Source organism: Macaca thibetana, chromosome 11 (genome assembly GCF_024542745.1).
Source record: "Macaca thibetana thibetana isolate TM-01 chromosome 11, ASM2454274v1, whole genome shotgun sequence".
Taxonomy (NCBI): domain Eukaryota; kingdom Metazoa; phylum Chordata; class Mammalia; order Primates; family Cercopithecidae; genus Macaca; species Macaca thibetana.
This window is the reverse complement of record NC_065588.1, coordinates 107,993,554-108,013,475: the sequence shown is the minus strand read 5'-3', so window position 1 is coordinate 108,013,475 and position 19,922 is coordinate 107,993,554. Positions and strand designations below refer to the sequence as shown.

The window sequence follows — 19,922 nt, the reverse complement described above, 5'->3', positions numbered from 1 at the left end:
TGCGCTAATGACGTCATGGGTCCGAACTCGCGTGAGTGCGCGTGCGTTGGAGCCTCAGCGTTTATCTCCACTCTGCAGGGATTCACGCCTGGGAAACGCTCTTCTGAGAGGATCCATGGAGGTCAACCCGGGAGAGAGAAGAGAGGACTGAAGCACCTAAAGTGTCCTGCCTTAAGGGAGCAGGATTGTGTAGAATATATAATAGCAGTAGCAGCGGTGTTTACGGAGCATTAACCTTACGTGGAGTTCTTTCCTACGTTACCTCTTTTCATCTTTACAAGGGAGCCATTTGGTGTTGTGAGGTATGGATGTTCCCATCCCTAATTTGCAGAATAGGTAACTGAGGCTCAAGAGAGCTAGTTTGCGCACAGCCGAGAAGTGGTCAAGTTAGAATGGGACCCCAGGTTTGTGCTCCCTACTCTCCACCGATAACCTATCAAAGGGCTTTGAAAGAGCTTTTGACTAATCGCCTCTCAATGGTTCTTCATTCACTTATTAATTGCACATCAGTATGTGCCAAATCTACTAGACATTGGAGAAACAGTAGGAACAAGACACGGTACCGGCACATGGATCTTTCAGGAAAAGGAAGTAGGTAATAAACAGGAAAAAGCCCGAGTCTGATGCTAAGAAGAACATAAACAGGATGCTGAGGTAAGAGAATAACGGGATGTGGAGACTGCTTCGTATTAGATTATTAAGGAAGGAATCTCAGGAGGTAACATTTAAGCTGAGACCCCTGAGGAATGAGAAAGGGCTGGCTATTGGAAATCCAAGGAAAGATTTCTGAGCAGATGGGTAAAAAATTTAAGGTGGAAATATGCTAAATATGTTCAAGGATCAGCAAGAAGGTCATTGTAGCTGGAGTAGATCGAGTAGGAGGAGACTGATAAAGGATGAGGCTGGAGGCCGGGCGCGGTGGGTCATGCCTGTAATCCCAGCACTTCAGGAGGCCAAGGTGGGCAGATCACTTGAAGTCAGGAGTTCGAGATCAGCTTAGCCAACATGGTGAAACTCCGTCTCTATTTCAAAAAAATTTTTTTAAAAAGTATAAAAAGGATGAGGTTGGAGATGTGGGCAGTGGCTTCATCATATGTGGCCTTTGGGGGTCATAATCAGGACTTTGGATTTTATTCTAAGCTATTGTAAGGTTTTAAACTAAAGAGTGGTGTGATCAAATTTGTTTTAAAATATCACTCTGCTTTGTAAAAATGGAATATAGGAAAGCAAGAATGGAAACAGAGCTATTAGGCTATTGGAGAATAATGCAGTTGAGCGATTAATACACTGTCTGAACTAAGGAGGTGGCAGTAAAGGTGTAGAGAAGATGGATTTTTTTTTTTTTTAAATAGGGTCCCACTGGCTAGAGTGCAGTGGCATGATCACAGCTCACTGCAACCTAGACCTCCTGGGCTCAGGCAATCCTCCCACCTCAGCATCCTGAGTAGCTGGAACTACAGGGACATGCCACCACGCCTGGCTAATTTTTCGTATTTTTTTGTAGAGATGGAGTCTCTCCACGTTGTCCAGGCTGCTCTCCAACTCCTGAGTTAAAGTGATCCACTTCCCTTGGCCTCCCAAAGTACTGGGATTACAGGCATGAGCCACTGGGCCTGGCTGAGAAGATGGATTTAAGACATGTTTCGGAGGTAACATTTTCAGGACTTCCTGAAGGATTAGATGTGGAAGGGGAGGATAAGAAACAGACCAAGGATAACTTTCACATGTATGCTTAAGCAACTGGATGGATAATGATGCCACTGAGTGAGTGAAAAACTTGATGGAAGTGGAAGATTCAGAGTTCATTTCTATCTAGGTTAATTTGAGACATACCAGAGCATAAGTAATTGAATATTGGAGTGGAGACTTAGTTGTCTACCGAATTATTATTTTCTTTGTTGGACATACACCTACACTGCATTATCAAAGTAAAATAAGTGTGTCTCTGTGCCTATGCTCTGCCCAGCAGAAAGCGAGCAGAAGAGGTGTGCACAGTTTCCAGGCCTGGCCCATACAGACCTCCAACAGGTGCTCCCCTGTGCTCTTACTCCTTCTGCCACCTGGAAGCAGATGGTGACCAGGCTCTGGAGAAGGCAAGGCCTGAAGATGAGAGATTCCTGAGTGGAGGAGAACTGTGCCTTACTGACCTAAATATCCACTCAGTATTGTTATGTGAGAATAAAGAAACTTAGGTTGACCTTTTACTTACTTTGAGTCTTTTGTTCTAGCAGCTTTGCCTATGCTACCTACTATGAATAAGAGCAATCATCCGGCAGTTAACTTCGGGAGAAAATTTTTAAATGACTTGAATTGACATCTGTAATAGGAAATATTCGTGCAAAAGTAATTGTGGTTTTTGCCATTTAAAAGTAATGGCAAAAACTGCAATCATTTTTGCACCAACCTATATAGAAGATGCCCGGGATTCATTCATTTCCTCCAGTAAGAATTTCTCTCTGCCAGGCTCTGTGTCTTGTAATACAGATGCAGAGATGATGTCATATAATAGAGATGCAGTGATGAAGAGACAAGGTCCCTGCCCTCAGGCAGCTTTTAGTCTAGCTGCTCAACTTACTTATTTGCACATGCTTTCCCACTACCTAGAAACTCTTCCCTCCTAAAACACACACATACACACAAACACACACAAACACACACACACGCACACCCTAGTTTCTACTCATTCTTCAACCTTATTCTTCTTTGAGGTGGAGCCTTGCTGTGTCCCCTAGGCTGGAGTGCAAGGGCGCAATCTCGGCTCACTGCAGCTTCCGCCTCCTGAGTTCAAGTGATTCTCCTGCCTCAGCCTCCCAAGTAGCTGAGATTACAGGTGCCTGCCACCACACCCGACTAATTTTTGTATTTTTAGTAGAGACAGGGTTTCACCATGTTGGCCAGGCTGGTCTCGAACTCCTGACCTTAGGTGATCCGCCCACCTCAGCCTCCCAAAGTGCTGGGATTACAGGCATGAGCCACCACACCTGGTCAATTCTTGATAATGTTTTTTCAGAAAGACATGCCTTGCCCATACCCTCCTTTCCTAATCTAAATCAGATGTTCCTATTATCCTGTAACTAAATAGTCTCAACAAGGGAAAGAATCTTTTTTGTCTTATTGGTCATATGTCCCTAATACCCAATCCATTGTAGGTACTTAATAAATTTATCCGTTGAAGGAATCAATGAATGGAGAAGGCAGAACCCTGAAGAAAGCGGTTTCTTCCAATGAAATTCCTCTATTGTTTGCTGGTGAGGCTGCCCTGGTTCACAGCCTTCAGTGATGCTCACCTCCTGGTACTTATGATCTTATGTAGTCCTCTCACCCTGCATGTGGGCTGGATCAAGTGGTTTGCTTCCAGTGAACGGGATGTCATGTTCAAGATTAGGTTACAGAAACACACTGGCTTCCAATGGGGCCCTCTCTGACTCTTACTCATTTGCTCTTAGGGAAGCTGGCTCACTTGGTTCCTAAAGCTGCTGTAATAAGGTATCACAAATTGGGTGGCTTAAAACAACAGAAGTTGATCCTCACAGCTCCAGATGCTAGAAGTCTGTAATGAATGTGTCAGCAGAGGCCAGGCACTGTGGCTCACTCCTTTACTCCCAGCACTTTGGGAATCCAAAGCAGGCAGATCACTTGATGACAGGAGTTCGAGACCAGCCTGGCCAACATGGTGAAACCCCGTCTCTACTAAAAATACAAAAAAAAATTTGCCAGTGGTGGTGGTGGGCACCTGTAATCCCAGCTACTCTGGAATCTGAGCCAGGAGAATCACCTGAACCGGGAAGGCAGAGAGGTTGCAGTGAGCTGAAATTGTACCTGTGCACTCCAGTCTGGGCAACAGAGCAAGACTCTATCTCAAAAAAAAAAAGTGGCCAGGCACAGTGGCTTATGGCCAAGGTGGGCAGATCACGAGGACAGGAGATTGAGACCATCTCAGCTAACACAGTGAAACCCCATTTCTACCAAAAATACAAAAAAGTAGCCAGGCGTAGTGGCGGGCACCTGTAGTCCCAGCTACTCGGGAGGCTGAGGCAGGAGAATGGCGTGTTCCCAGGAGGCAGAGCTTGCAGTGAGTCAAGATCACGCCACTGCACTCCAGCCTGGGTGACGGTGTGAGACTGTCTCAAAAAAAAAAAAAAAGTCAATAAAGCCATGTTCCCTCTGAAGGCTACAGGGAAGGCTCCTTCCTTCCGGTGGCTTTGGACAGTCCTTGGCATTCTTTGGCTGTATCACTCCAGGCTGTGCCTCTGTCTTCACATGGCCTTCCCTGTGTGTCTCTCTGTGTACTCTCTTATTAAAACAGTCATTGGATTTAGGGTCCAACATCATCCAGCATGATCTCATCTTAATTACATCTGCAAAGACCCTATTTCCAAATAAGGTCACATTCTGAACTTCTGTGCAAACATGAATTTGGGGGCAACATACTATTCAGTCCATTAGAGACATGTCAAGGAACTAACGTCTCTTACCAGCTGCCAGTGAGTACCTAAGGACTACCAACACATACATGAGCTTGGACAGGATACTCACCAAATTGAGCCTTTAGCTGACAGCATCCTCAGCCCACAACATGATCGTGGCCCTGTGAGAGTCTCTATGCCAGGCACACCCAGCCAAGCCATACCCAAATTCCCGTCCCACAGAAACAGATTTTTTTTTTTTTTTTTTTGAGACGGAGTCTCGCTCTGTCGCCCAGGCTGGAGTGCAGTGGCCGGATCCCAGCTCACTGCAAGCTCTGCCTCCCGAGTTTACGCCATTCTCCTGCCCCAGCCTCCCAAGTAGCTGGGACTACAGGCTCCGCCACCTTGCCTGGCTAGTTTTTTGTGTTTTTTAATAGAGACGGGGTTTCACTGTGTTAGCCAGGATGGTCTCGATCTCCTGACCTCGTGATCCGCCCGTCTCGGCCTCCCAAAGTGCTTGGATTACAGGCTTGAGCCACCGTGCCCGGCCAGAAACAGATTTTTTAATGTTGTTTTAAAGTACTAAATTTGGCCGGGCACGGTCGTTCACACCTGTAATCCCAGCACTTTGGGAGGCCGAGGCGGGTGGATCACTTGAGGCCAGGAGTTCAAGACCAGCCTGACCAACATGGTGAAACCCCATCTCTACTAAAAGTACAAAAATTAGCCGGGTGTGATGGCGCCTGCCTGTAATCCCAGCTACTCAGGAGGCTGAGGCAGGAGAATGACGAACCCGGGAAGCAGAGGTTGCAGTGAGCCAAGATCATACCACTGCACTCCAGTCTGGGCAATAGAGCAAGACTATCTCCAAAAAATTTTTAAAAATTAAAAATAAATAAGGTTGGGCATGGTGGCTCATGCCTGTAATCCTAGCACTTTGGGAGGCCAAGATGGGCGGATCACGAGGTAAGGAGTTCAAGACCCGCCTGGCCAACATGGTGAAACCCCGTCTCTATTAAAAATACAAAAAATTATTCAGGCATGGTAGTGCATGCCCGTAATCCTAGCTACTGGGGAGGCTGAGGCAGGAGAATTGCTTGAACTTGGGAGGCGGAGGTTGCAGTGAGCCGAGATCGTGCCATTGCACTCCAGCCTGGGTGACAGGGTAAGACTCTGTCTCAAAAAAAAAAAAAAAAAAAAAAAAAAAAGGATCAATATGTGGGATACAGGCTGGGTGTGGTGGCTCATGCCTGTAATCCCAGCACTTTGGGAGGCTGAGGCAGGCGGATCACTTGAGGTCAGGAGTTTGAGATCAGCTTGGCCAAAATGGAGAAACCCTGACTCTACTAGAAATACAAAAATGAGCTGAGTGTGGTGCCATGCACCTATCATCAAAATAAATAAGCAGGTTCTGATTCCTTAGCTGTGGGGTGGTGCCTGGGTTTCTGCATTGCTAAGAAGCTGCCCAGTGATGTAGATGCTGCTGCTCGGTCCAGGACCATACTTTGAGGAGTGGGTGTCGACACCTCCACAGTGCCTGTCACTCAACAGCCCCTACTTACAGGATGGGCCTTGCTTCATGTGGGTGCCATGTGACTCCATCCCCTGGCCACAGCTGACTGGCCCAGGAATGGCCATTTGACCCAAGCTGGGCCCTTCAGAGGATCCTGGGAAGTGAGACTGGAACATTAAGCCAGTTGTGGGTGGCTGTGGACACGGAGAGGTTGTTTTGTCCCAGGCTGAGGCAGTCCTTGTCTGCCTCAGGAAATGGAAGCGGTGAGGCTGTGGAGAGGCCAGAAGGAGCAGCCTCCCAGCTCAGAGAGATTTGGCCCTGCCTCCCATTCCTCACTGCACTAACTGTCCCATGTCCTTTCCAGGTGTACCCCTATTGCCTGATGGTTGTGTTACCAGTGGAGGGTGTCCAGGTTCTTGGCGTCTTGAACAAAAAATTGGACAAAACGCACAAAGCAAGGAAAGAAATGAAGAAAATTATTGAAAATGAAAATATACCCCACAGTGTGGGAACAGGCTGAGCATAGGGGCTCAAAGACCCCATTATAGAATTTTTGGGGGTTTAAATACCCTGTAGAAGTTTCCATCAGTTCCTTGGTGTATGTCCTACATAAATGAAGAAGATGAAGTAAAGCTACAAAGTCATTTACTCAGTGTACGCCATATGTAAATAAAGAGGATGAAGAAAAGTTACAAGGTCATTTACTCGGTGTACGCCCTATGTAAAAGAAGAGAACAGGCCGGGCGCGGTGGCTCATGCATGTAATCCCAGCACTTTGGGAGGCCAAGGCAGGTGGATCACAAGGTCAGGAGATCAAGACCATCCTGGTTAACGTGGTGAAAACCCATCTACTAAAAATACAAAAAGAAATTAGCCGGGTGTGGTGGCAGGCACCTGTAGTCCCAGCTACTCGGGAGGCTGAGGCAGGAGAATGGTGTGAACCCATGAGGCAGAGCTTGCAGTGAGCCGAGATCGTGCCACTGCACTCCAGCCTGAGTGACAGAGCGAGACTCCATCTCAAAAAAAAAAAAAAAAAAAAGTAAAGAGAATGAAATAAAGGTACAAAGTCATTTACTTGGTGTGTGCCCTGTGTAAATGGAGAGGATATTTCCTGTCATAGCTGAAGTGTGAATTGGGCTTATGTTCCCTGCCTCCAGACCCTATTTTCATGGCTCAGTTGGAGTGATGTCTCATCCCTCTGAATGCTGCCGAGCAGTCACCAGTTTTTCTCAGGCCATCTTCGTTGGTTGAAGTTCACAACAGTGCTCTTCCCTAACTTCACACGCTTGCCCAATTGTGTTCTTGGATTAAGTTCTTAGTCGTGAATGCCTGCCAGAAAGGTTGTGCCTTCTGGGCACCTTGGCTCACACCTGTAATCTCGGCACTCTGGGAGGCCAGGAGTTCAAGACCAGCCTGAGCAACATAGCAAGACCTTATCTCAATAAAATAAATAAAAAGGCTGGGCATGGTGGCTCACACCTGTGATAACAGCACTTTGGGAGGCCGAGGCAGGCGGATCACCTGAGGTCAGGAGTTTGAGACCAGCCTCGCCAACATGGAGAAACCCCGTCTCTACTAAAAATACAAAAATTAGCTGGGCATGGTGGTGCACGCCTGCAGTCCCACCTACTCAGCAGGCTGAGGCAGGAGAATCGTTTGAACCTGGGAGGCAGAGGTTGCAGTGAGCCAAGATCATGCAAGTGCACTCTAGCTGGGGCAACAAGAGGGAAAATCTGTATCAAAAAAAAAAAAAAAAGAAAGAAAGAAAATAAATAATAAAATTCAAAAATAATAATATAAATGATAATACTAAAGGTTGTATCAAGTTATGTTTTCGTAGTAGTATGAAAGCATGCCAAGGTCTCTGACCTGTTTCTGTTCCTCAAATATAGCAAAACTGGACAGTCTATGAATGGAAAGTTCTAGCATCTGCTGACCTGACTCAGCTCAAATCCTTCAGACCTCTGAGCTGGAAGGGGCCCAGAGGTCTCCAAGGCCAGCCTCACCTCAGGTGCAGCATCCATGCTGGGGCTCTGCGGGCTGGCTGGAGCACTCAGTGTTTGCTAACTGGCTCCTGTCTCCCCTCTCAGAGCTCACAGAATAAGTATCATCCCTCTCCTGGGACAGCTTTTTAGGTATCTCACATGGTGTACATTTCCTTAAAAATTTTGTTAACTCTGGGAAACAATGCATAACATAAAATGTACCAGCCTAACCATTTCTTTTTTCTTTGAGATGGAGTCTCACTCTGTCACCTAGGCTGGTGTGCAATGGCGCTATCTTGGCTCACTGCAACCTCCGCCTCCCGGGTTCAAGCAATTCTTCTGCCTCAGCCTCCCAACTAGCTGGAATTACAGGCACCTGCCACCATGCCCGAGTAATTTTTTTGTATTTTTAATACAGATGGGGTTTCACCATGTTGACCAGGCTGGTCTCAAACTCCTGACCTCACGTGATCCACCTGCCTCGGCCTCCCAAATTACTGGGATTACAGGCATTAGCCACTATGCCCAGCTTTATCCTAACGATTTCTAAGAGTACAGTTCAGTAACGTGAAGTATATCCACACTGTTGCACAGCCGGTCTCCAGAACTTTTTCATGTTGCAGAACTGAAACTCTATACCCACTGAACAACAACTCCACATGGTAGCTTTGTGAAGCTGCTGAGGAGGCACTATTCCAAAGAATTTTAATATCTCGGCTGGGCGCGGTGGCTCAAGCCTGTAATCCCAGCACTTTGGGAGGCCGAGACGGGCGGATCACGAGGTCAGGAAATCGAGACCATCCTGGCTAACACGGTGAAACCCCGTCTCTACTAAAAAATACAAAAAACTAGCCGGGCGCGGTGGCGGGCGCCTGTAGTCCCAGCTACTCGGGAGGCTGAGGCAGGAGAATGGCGTAAACCCGGGAGGCGGAGCTTGCAGTGAGCTGAGATCCAGCCACTGCACTCCAGCCTGGGCGACAGAGCGAGACTCCATCTCAAAAAAAAAAAAAAAGAAAAAAGAATTTTAATATCTCATTTCACAATGATTATTCTTACTTTACAGCTGAAAAAAAAAAAGACAGTGTGTTAGTCTGTTTTGCATTGCTATAAAAGAATACCTGAGGCTGGGTAATTTTTTTTTTTTTTCGACACGGGGTCTGGCTCTGTTGCCCAGGCTGGAGTGCAGTGGCATGATCTTGGCCCACTGCAACCTTTGCTTCCTGGGTTCAAGCGATTCTTGTGCCTCAGCCTCCTGGGTAGCTGGGATTACAGGCATGCCCTACCATGCCTGGCTAATTTTTGTATTTTTATTAGAGATGCGGTTACACCATGTTGGTCAGGCTGGTCTCGAACTCTTGACCTCAGTAATCCACCTACCTCGGCCTCCCAAAGTGCTGGGATTACAGGCATGAGCCACTGTGCCCAGCCGTGAAGCTGAGTAATTTATAAAGAAAAGAGATTGATTTGGCTCATGGTTCTGCAGGCTGTACAAGCACAGTGCTAGCATCTGTTCTGCTTCTGGTGAACCCTCAGGAAGCTTAGAAATCCTGGCAGAAGGCAAAGGGGGAGCCGGCATATCCCATGGCGACAGACAGCAAGAGAGATGCCAGGCTCCTTTCCGTAGAGAGCTGAATGCCCATGGGTTGTGACCAACTCAGCATTCCACTGAGGCTATATGCTCAAACAGCAAACTGTTTATCATGAATGCAGAATGTGGGCAAACTTGCTTCTGTTCCAGCCACCAGAAGGTTTGCTGAGGGCAATCAATCCCTGGCGCTGTGCACCTTGAGGTTATCTACTGGGACATCTAGAGCCTACTGTTCAAATAATGCAGTCTTGTGAGCCTGCTGTAAATCAAGCTGCTGACCGACAACCACCCCACCCCCCTTCTCCCTGTCTCCTTTACCCAATAAATATGAAGGGCTCTAAAGCTCAGGGCCCTTGTTCATCAAAAGCAAGGAGCCCCCTGACCCCTTCTTCCAAATATGCTCTTTTGTCTTTATCTTTATTCTCACATTCGTCCCACTTTGTTCAGTCCACCAAGGTCCATTCACGCATCAAAGTGGCACCCCAGAACAGGAACTCCGAGGACATGAACGAAGAAGTTCTGCTGGAGCAGAGAAGCTGAAGTTGACAAGACGAATGGGGACCCTGGAATGAGTCTGCTGGCAGCTGATATAAGGTCAGTGCCCTAAAGAGGTACTGGTCAGTGCCCTAAAGAGGTACCAGGAGCAATATAAGGTCAGTGCTCTCTTAAAGAAGTACTGGGAATGGGAAGTTTTCTGAATCAGGTAACATGGGGCAGAATTTTTCTGTTGAAAAAAAACTATGTGCAGTTGTTTAAAGTTTTGTTGAAACAATCTGGTGCTCAGGTTAATCCTCAGACATTAGCGAAGATGCTGCAGGAGGTTATTATGCATAACCCATGGTTTCCACAGGCAGGCACTCTTGATGTAGAAAATTGGCAAAGAGCAGGAAAAAAATTAAAACAGGCTCATCAAAAAGGTCTTAAAGTTGATTCTTCTGCTTTCTCCACTTGGAGTTTAGTTCGTACTTTCCTGCCATTATCTCCTTCTTATTCTGCTGGACAGCAGGAGTCACGTTCTGAGTCTAAAAATCTGAAAGAGTGTTATCCCACCCACAGCACCAATTGAAAATAAAAAACAGGAGAGGGAGGATAAAAATTGGCCTATACCGCCCCCTCCAGTTGCAGAAATATCTGTACCGCTTCCTTCAGTAGCAGAAATAGAGACCTCAGTACAAAGAATTTTACGCTCTGCTGCCATAGCTGGAGAGCCCTTAGGACGTGGCACGTTTCCTATTTCCATAAGGCCTGATCCAAACAATCCACAGCAGTTTATTCATGAACAAACCCCACTAGAGTTTACGTTGTTGAAGGAATTAAAAACCAGTGTAATTAATAATGGGGTACAGAGCCCATTCACCTTAGGATTGTTAGAAACTGTATTTGGTGCTATGCGCCTTCTACCCTTTGATGTAAAACATTTGGCCCGCACTTGTTTGTCTGCTAGTGCATACCTGACATGGAATTTAAATTGGCAAGAAATGTGTGCAGACCAGGCTAGACAGAATCATGCTGCTGGACACGGAGACATTACAGAGGATATGCTGTTAGGTAATGGCCCTTATTCAGACCTGGAACTTCAAATGACACTTCCAGATGCTGCTTATCAGCAGTGTGCACAGGCCGCTAAACATGCCTGGGTCACAATTCCAGAAGAGGGAGTCCCAGTACAATCCTTTTTATATATCATGCAAGGGTCGCAGGAGCCCTATGTGCAATTTCTTGCAAGATTACAAGAGTCAGTGAAGCATCAGATTCCTCATACCGCTGCCACAGAAATGCTAACCTTAACTTTAGCTTTTGAGAATGCAAACGCAGATTGTAAATGTGCACTGGCACCTGTGAGGTGTACAAAACTTGAGAAATTTTCTCAGAACTTGTCAGGATGTAGGAACTGAGCTCCATCGCTCTGCAATTTTAGCTCAAGCAACGACTAATTTAGTAGTTGACAAATCTAAAAGGAGCCAAGGGTCAAACCCTAAAGTGGGAACATGTTATAACTGTGGAAAAACTGGACATTTTAAAAAGGAATGCCTTATAATGCGGTGCCCCCCCATCCCCCCCAGCAGAAAAAACGCCAGTACTCTGTCCTCGCTGAAACAAAGGAAATCACTGGGCTATTCAATGCCGCTCAAAATTTCATCAAAACGGTACCCCCATCAGGAAACGAGAAGGGGGCCTGGACCCGGGCCCCTCAAACAATGAGGGCATTCCCAGTTCAGACTACAACCCCACTTCAGGGGTGGGTCCCAGGAGGAACATTGATTCCCTCACCCCAGGAACACCAGAAAGTGCAGGATTAGATCTTCCAGTCAGAGAAAGAATTACATTAGTTGATGGAGGCAAACCTATCAAAGTCCCCACTGGCATTTGGGGACCTTTACCAGCAGGATACATGGGACTAATTTTAGGCAAAAACTGCCTTAACTTGCAAGGCATCACTGTAGTCCCAGGAGTAGTTGACTCTGACTATGAAGGAGAAATTCAAGTAGTTTTACTGTCACAAGATCTTTGGGTTTTGGAACCGGGAGAATATATTGCTCAATTATTGCTTATTCCCTGCAAATTATACTCTTCTCCACGAAAGGAGAAACGAGGAAATAAAGGCTTTGGGAGCACAACTACATGAGAAATCTATCACAACCTATAGTCTCTAATAGGCCCACCTGTGTAGTACAAAGGAAAGGAAAGAAATTGTATGGGCTTATGGACACCGGAGCTGATGTGTCAGTAATATCCAGTAAGGACTGGCCCCCAGCATGGCCTCTCAGACTAACCTCTACATCCCTAGTGGGAGTAGGAGCAGCTAAAAGTGTTCAAGAGAGTGCTGAGATTTTACCTTGTCTTGGTCCGGATGGACAGTCATGTACTTTCCAGCCTTATGTTGCAAATACAGCTATCGATTTATGGGGTCAAGACTTACTTACAGCATGGGATATGAGACTTACAAGTGAAAACTTTGATAACCCAGGATTTAAAATGTTTAAGGACATGGGATATCAGAGTGGAAAAGGTTTAGGGAAATTCCTACAAGGAAACCCTAACCCGGTATGTATAACTGGAAAAACAGCAAAGGGCTAGGATGTCAGGATTTCTGATGGGGATCATTAATATTTCTCCTCCACCCACTGCCTTACCATTAGAATGGCTTTGTGACAAACCTGTGTGGGTGGATCAATGGCCCCTAACACAGGAGATGCTGGATCAACTTCATCTGTTGGTAAAAGAACAATTGAACGCAGGACATACAGAGAAGTCAGCCCCTGGAATTCACCAGTATTTGTTATTCCAAAACAGTCCAGAAGATGGTGACTACTGCATGATTTGAGAGCTATTAGTGCACAAATTAAACCGATGGGTGCCTTACAGCAAGGTTTACCTTCCCCAGCAGCCATTCCAAGAGACTGGCCTCTTGTAGTAATAGATCTTAAGGATTGTTTCTTTACTATACCATTACACGAGAAGGATAAGCCTAGATTTGCCTTCTCTGTGCCTTCTATTAATTATAGAGAACCTGTTTCTCACTATCCATGGAAAGTTTTACCTCAAGGCATGCTTAACAGTCCTACATTATGTCAGCACTTTGTGGGAAGAGCATTAAAGGAGCCTTGAAATATGTTTCCCACTGTGTATATCATTCATTTTATGCATGATACTCTTTTGGCCGCTCCTACAGATCAAATTTTACATCAGTTATTCAGAGAAACAAAACAGGCTTTAATTAAAAGGAATCTCAAAATTGCTCCAGAGAAAGCACAAACAACATCCCCATACCAATATGTAGGAACTATTGTTATGGAGAGGAGTGTACGGCCTCAGAAAGTAGTTCTCCGTAAAGTCAGGTTACAGACTTTAAATGATTTTCAATAATTATTAGGAGATATTAATTGGTTGTGATCAATGCTAAGTACTGCAACTTACCAACTTACACACCTTTATCAAACCTTGCAAGGAGATTCTTCCTTAAATTCCCCACAGCAATTGATCAAAGAGGCAGAAGTGGAGTGACGACTTGTAGAGCAGACGCAAGGGCAATGATATGCCTCACGGCTACAACCACAAAAACCTTTGCTTTTGTTTTTCCTATCCCTCACTCTCCAACAGGACTTTTAGGCCAGTGCTTAGACAAATCTGTAACAGTAATAGAATGGCTCTTTCTACCTAATCAAACAGTGAAAACCTTGCAATAAAAAACCTTTCTTTAATTACACAAATTGTGACTGTCCGGGCAGGCATAGGTCAAAGATGCTTATGGGATATGATCCAGATAAAATTATTGTTCTTTTAGACTCTCAGCAACAGTCTGGAGCTTGGGAAATGTCGACTGCCTGGCAAATCACTTTTGCAGACTTTGTGGGTGCAACAGACAACCACTATCCCTCAGACAAAATTTTGCAGTTTTATAAAGTCCATTCTTTCATTCTTCCTGTGATTACTTAACACAAGCCTATTTCAGGTGTCCAGACTTCGTTTACTGATGGCTCTTCTAAAGGTCATGCAGCTATTTATGGACCTAAACATACTCAAACAATAATGACCTCTGGGGTTTCAGCTCAAGGCTCAGAGTTAATTGCAGTCATTCAGGTTTTACAGCTCACAGCTGCAGATCCTATCAACATTGTCTGTGATTCAACTTACTTATTTATTTATTTTTTTTTTGAGACGGTATCTTGCTCTGTCGCCCAGACCGGAGTGCAGTCTCCCGGGTTCAAGCACTTCTCCTGCCTCAGCCTCCCGAGTAGCTGGGACTACAGGCGCCCGCCACCACACCCGGCTCATTTTTTGTATTTTTTTTTTTAGTAGAGACAGGGTATCACCGTGTTAGCCAGGATGGTCTCGATCTCCTAACCTCATGATCCGCCTGCCTCGGCCTCCCAAAGTCCTGGGATTACAGGCGTGAGCCACCAGGCCCTGCCCAATTCAACTTATGTTGTAAGTGTAGCCAGTTGCATAGAAACTGCTACAATTAAAAATACACTAGACCCAGAACTGCTTAATTTGTTACTAAGACTTCAACAAACTATTTGCTCTCCTGCGGCTCCTTTTCATATTTCTCATATTCGCTCTCACACACAACTTCCTGGGCCACTACCTCTAGGTAATGATAGAGCAGATAAACTGATTAGCTCTGTGTTTCAGCAAGCTCAAGCCTCTCATGCACGACTGCACCAAAATACTTCCGCCCTACTCGCGTGTTCCATTTGTCTCGCAGCCAAGCTAGGGCTATAGTACAAGCCTGTCCTACTTCCCAGCATGTCCCTGGAGCCACACCTGTGGAAGATTGTAACCCACGAAGTTTGGCTCCAGATGAAATCTGGCAAATGGATGTTACACATATAGCAGCCTTTAGTAAACTTAGCTATGTTCATGTGACTATAGACACTTATTCTCATATGCAGCATGCTACATGCCAAACAGGTGAGACAGCTGGTCATGTATGGCAACATTGTCTGTCATCATTTGCTCATATGGGGATACCTAAATAATTAAAAACTGACAATGGACCCGCTTATACTAGTCATGCTTTTCAAAATTCTTACAGCTTTAGGCTATAACCCATAAAATAGGAATTCCTTATAATCCTAGAGGACAAGGAATTATAGAGTGGGCACATCAAACATTACAACGCAAGTTGAAAAAACAGAAAGGGGCTGGGTGCAGTGGCTCGCGCCTGTAATCCCAGCACTTTGGGAGGCCGAGGCAGGCAGATCACGAGGTCAAGAGATCGAGACCATCTGGCCAACATGGTGAAACTCCGTCTGTACTAAAAATACAAACATTAGCTGCGCATGGTAGCGCGTGCCTGTAGTCCCAGCTACTTGCGAGGCTGAGGCAGGAGAATCACTTGAACCTGGGAGGTTCAGTGAGCCGAGATCCCACCATTGCACTCTAGCCTGGTGACAGAGCAAGACTCCATCTCAAAAAAAAAAAAAAAAAAAAAAAAAGGGAAAAACAGAAAGGAGGGATAGAAGACCAGTTACCACCTCAAACAAAACTATACTTAGCCTTATTTACTTTAAATTTTTTGACTCCTGGTATGGATGGTAAGACTACAGCAGAAATACATTGGCAAGTGTTAGAGGAAAAGAGAAAAGTTTATCTGAAAGTGTTATGGAAATCCCCAGAAAAAGGACAATGGAAAGGTCTGGTGGATTCACTGACGTGGGGATGACAGTATGCTTGTGTTTTTACAGGAGATGGACAAGCCGTGTGTGTGGGTGCCCTCAAGGTGCATGCGACCATGGAACAGGAGACTAGAGGAACCCAGGGTGGCCAACTATGGGCCCGGTCCCTCTGGTACAAGCCATGAGCCAGCTGAGCCTGAGTGCAAAGATGGAGAGAAGGCCGACTGGAGTCATGAGGACCTCAACCCCCATAACCCGGGGGCAACTCAAGAATACCCCGCAGGAAGCTGAGAAACTACTGGAGCATCAAGGCCAGGCAAAAACCCCTGATTCCATGTTATTGGCCATATTAGCCATAATGTCCTGTGCGGTGTTTACCCTGTGCAGAGGCAAAAACATATTGGGCATATGTTCTCAATCTACCAGTAGTGCAACCTATACTTTGGAGTGACACTCCTCCTGAGATTTATTATGATCAGGGAGTGTGGGCTCCAGGACCCCTGACTCCCCCGACATAGAACAGTTGGGCTCTCAGAACAACGTCATTAATTATAGCGCCCCACTAGAAGGACTCCCTTTATCACTACAAAGACGTCGCTCAACCATAGCTGTCTTATAATTCAAGCTCAAGAAAGGTTGAGTCATTATGGTAAAGTCATGTACCTATTAAGTCTTGGTTCTATTAATGTAACTGGTGTGCTAACCAACCATTCCCGGCCCAATCACCCTAATTGTGCTGACTGTATGGAATGGATTCCCTTTGATAGTTCCTACCCACCTCCATGGACCCAGTATCTCGGCCCACTGGCTAGAAAACAATCTATGGTAAGTTGGAGACATTGTGGATTGGGGACCTAAAGGTCAACTATATGGAAAACATGAAAATCAGAAATCATGGCACAAACTTCGCTGGCATGGGGTGGCAAGCTTTTAATGCTGCTTCTTTATACCGTACCGGGATCCAATCCCAGTCTGCCACCCGGATTGCTTGGCATGGAGCAGGCTTTAGCCTGCCTCTTCCTCAGTGGCATTATCTAGGGAGGAAAGGACCAATCCAAGAGACATTATGGAAGGCAGCACTCCCATTTATGAATGCCAGCATCTGGGATGGGATACTATCCAATAATAGCAATAGTAAGCAACACAGTCTTAATGTTACGTTTGTAAAGAATATCACCACTCGATTTATAGTTTGTGTTTTTAATCCTTATGTCTTTTTGGCAGCTAAGAAGGACCAGCTCCAGGTAAACAATACCCAGTTGACCTGTAAATCTTGCCAGTTATATCACTGCATTAATCATAGCACATTGCACACACATAATATCTCTACTTTGATTATTCTGGGTTGCATCCCTGGGCTATGGATTCCTGTTCATCTGTCTGAGCCTTGGGCTACCACCCCTGCTTTGCACTTCATGAAACCACTTTTAACTCATCTTACTCATTGTATCCATAAAGCCTTAGGCATCATAATTTTTGCTATTGTTTCCTTGGTCACATTAATAACTTCTGTTGTGATGTCCTCTGTAACTTTGCATAGTTCTATTCAAACAACTCAGTATGTGGAAAACTGGATGCGTATGGCCAACCAAGTATGGCTACTTCACAATAAAATTAACACTGAGTTACAAACTGAAGTAGCAATGTTGAAATCCATGGTTCTATGGTTAGAAGAACAAGTACAAAGCTTGCAATTGCAACAGCAATTGCACCATCATTTTAATCACACTCATATTTGTGTAACCAACTTAGAATATAACCAAAGTGAGTATCCATGGAACCTTGTGAAAGCCCATTTGCAGAGAGCTTGCACATCCAACATCACCTTTGATATTGGTCAATTACAAAACAAAATTCTTGATTTAAATAAACAAACTCAAGAGTTTCAGCCTTCTTTAGAAGACTGGACCGAATTCTAGCAAGGCCTGGAGAGCCTCAACCCTTGGACCTATCTAAAGCACCTCATTAACATCTTATATGTAGTCCTTGCAATAATGTTGTTTTTTTCTCTGTCTTCTGTTCACAGTCTGTAAAATTGGATGGACCGCCAATCAGAAAATGAGAGCTGCCCAGCCTGGCCTTACATTCTTTCAATTAATTCATAAACAGAAAGGGGGAAATGTAGAGAGCCGAATGCCCATGGGTCGTCACCAACTCAGCATTCCACTGAGGCTATATGATCAAAGAGCAAACTGTTTATCATGAATGCAGAATGTGGGCAAACTCACTTCTGCTTTAGCCGCCAGAAGGTTTGCTGAGGGCAATCACTCCCTGGCGCTGTGCACCTTGAGGTTATCTACTGGGACATCTAGAGCCTACTGTTCAAAGAATGCAGTCTTGCGAGCCTGCTATGACTCAGGCTGCTGACCAACAACCACCCTCTCTTCTCCCTATCTCCTTTACCCAATAAATACAAAGGGCTCTAAAGCTCAGGGCCCTTGGTCACTAGAAGCAAGGAGCCCCCTGGCCCCTTCTTCCAAATATACTCTTTGGTCTTTATCTTTATTCCTGTGTTCGTCCCCCTTTGTTCAGTCCAACAGAGATTAGGTCCACACCAGCTCTTGCGTGAACTCATTACCATGGGGGAGGACACCAAGCCATTCATGAGGGATCCACCCCCATGATCCTAACACCTCACACCTTGCCCCACCTCCAACACTGAATATTACATTTTACCATGAGATTTTGAGGGGATACATATCCAAACTGTATCGGAGAGGTTACTTCAAATGTTCAGGTGCATGACATTTTGATATAGCTTTAAAAATAAGCTATTAGGTCTGTGCACAGCGTCTCATGCCTGTAATCCTAGCACTTGAGAGGCCAAGCCAGCAGGATGACTTGAGGCCAGGAGTTCGAGATCAGCCTGAGCAACATAGCAAGACCCCATCTCTCTCTCTCTCAAGAAAAAAAAAGAAGAAAAAAAATATATATGCATGGTAGTGCACACCTATAATCCCAGCTACTCAGGAGGCTGAGTTGGGAGGATCGCTTGAGACCAGAAGTTCAAGACCAGCCTAAACAACACAGTGAGATCCCATCTCTACAAAAAATAAGCCATTAGACTCTAGGCTTATTATTATTGCCAGGTATCCTCACTGTTACTCCTGGCATGGAAGATATAGTAGGAGTCATAGATGGCTGTAGGTCAGGTGCTGTCTCACAAGTAAACCACATATCGCCAGGCATCACACCTATGCTCTCACTCTAGTATATCTATATTGTAACCCCTTCTATGTACCAAGGCAGGAGGATCACTTCAAGCCAGAAGCTGAAGACCAGCCTGAGCTACATATTGAAACCCTGACTCTCCACAAATAATTAGCTGAGTGTGGTGGCACGTGCTTGTAGTACCAGCTATTTGGGAGGCTGAGGCAGAAGAATCACCTGAGCCTAGGAGGTAGAGGCTGCAGTGAGCTATGATCGCACCACTGCACTCCAGCCTGGACGACGGAGTGAGATCCTGTCACTAAAAAAAATAAAAAGTAAAAATATTTTTAAAAAGCTCTTGAGAAGACTCCAAGTACAGTTCCTGGCATGTAGTGGGTGCACAGTTAATACTTCTTCTTGGGGCCACAGGATTGGGCATCAGATTTACATTTCACTGAAACTTTCTTTACCATCTGTATCTATTTCCTTTTCAAAAATGTAAATAAAACCGATACAAATGAACAAATGTCAGCTCTGTTTTATCCTTCACAGAATAAGCCAAATGAGACTTGGAAGTGACTTCAGAGATTGTGAGGAAATGGAAGCTTAGAGGTTGTATGGTTTGCCCAAGTTCCCCTGACCAGCTCTGGGATCCTGTTTTTTTTTTTTTTCAGTTGAGGTGAAATTCACATAACATAGAATTTACTTTTTTTTTTTTTTTTTGAGACAGAGTCTCTCTGTGTCACCTAGGCTGGAGTGCAGTGGCACAATCTTGGCTAACCGCAACGTCTGCCTCCCAGGTTCAAGTGATTCTCCTGCCTCAGCCTCCCAAGTAGCTGGGCATGTGCTACCAAGCCCAGCTAATTTTTTGTATTTTTTAGTAGAAATGGGGTTTCATCATGTTGGCCAGGCTGGTCTTGAACTCCTGGCCTCAGGTAGTCCACCTGCCTCAGTGTCCCAAAGTGCTGAGATTACAGGCATGAGTCACGGCACCTGGCCATTTTTTTTTTTTTTTTTTTTTTTTTTTTTTTTTTTTTGAGACAAGAGTCTCGCTCTGTCACCCAGGTGGAGTGCGGTGGTGCGATCTCGGCTCACTACAACCTCTGCCTCCCAGGTTCAAGCAATTCTCCTGCCTCATCCTCCCGAGTAGCTGGGATT

At 45.4% G+C, this 19,922-nt stretch overlaps 2 protein-coding genes across 4 annotated transcripts in view; one reads left to right on the top strand and one right to left on the bottom strand.

Moving 5' to 3' along the window:
• Positions 1-19,922, bottom strand: part of ERP29 (endoplasmic reticulum protein 29) — a 221,605-nt gene that overhangs the window by 199,792 nt on the left and 1,891 nt on the right. The gene's annotated exons all lie outside the window — the stretch shown is intronic.
• LOC126931489 (endogenous retrovirus group K member 6 Env polyprotein-like) lies at positions 212-19,246 on the top strand. 3 transcript variants are annotated; one of them, XM_050749843.1, is made up of 3 exons: positions 212-302; positions 9,940-10,086; positions 15,684-19,246. In XM_050749843.1, exon 3 carries the CDS (start codon positions 16,484-16,486, stop codon positions 17,531-17,533), a length of 1,050 nt encoding a protein of 349 aa, XP_050605800.1. In that variant the 5' UTR covers positions 212-302; positions 9,940-10,086; positions 15,684-16,483; the 3' UTR covers positions 17,534-19,246. The 3 variants fall into 3 exon arrangements, with proteins under 3 accessions (XP_050605800.1, XP_050605799.1, XP_050605798.1); XM_050749842.1 differs by lacking the exon at positions 212-302 and adding an exon at positions 565-654; XM_050749841.1 differs by lacking the exon at positions 212-302 and adding an exon at positions 1,560-1,649.

Bases quoted from the DNA above. Each gene is read 5' to 3' on its own strand.
- LOC126931489 (XM_050749843.1), top strand. From the start codon at position 16,484: ATGGAAAACATGAAAATCAGAAATCATGGCACAAACTTCGCTGGCATG.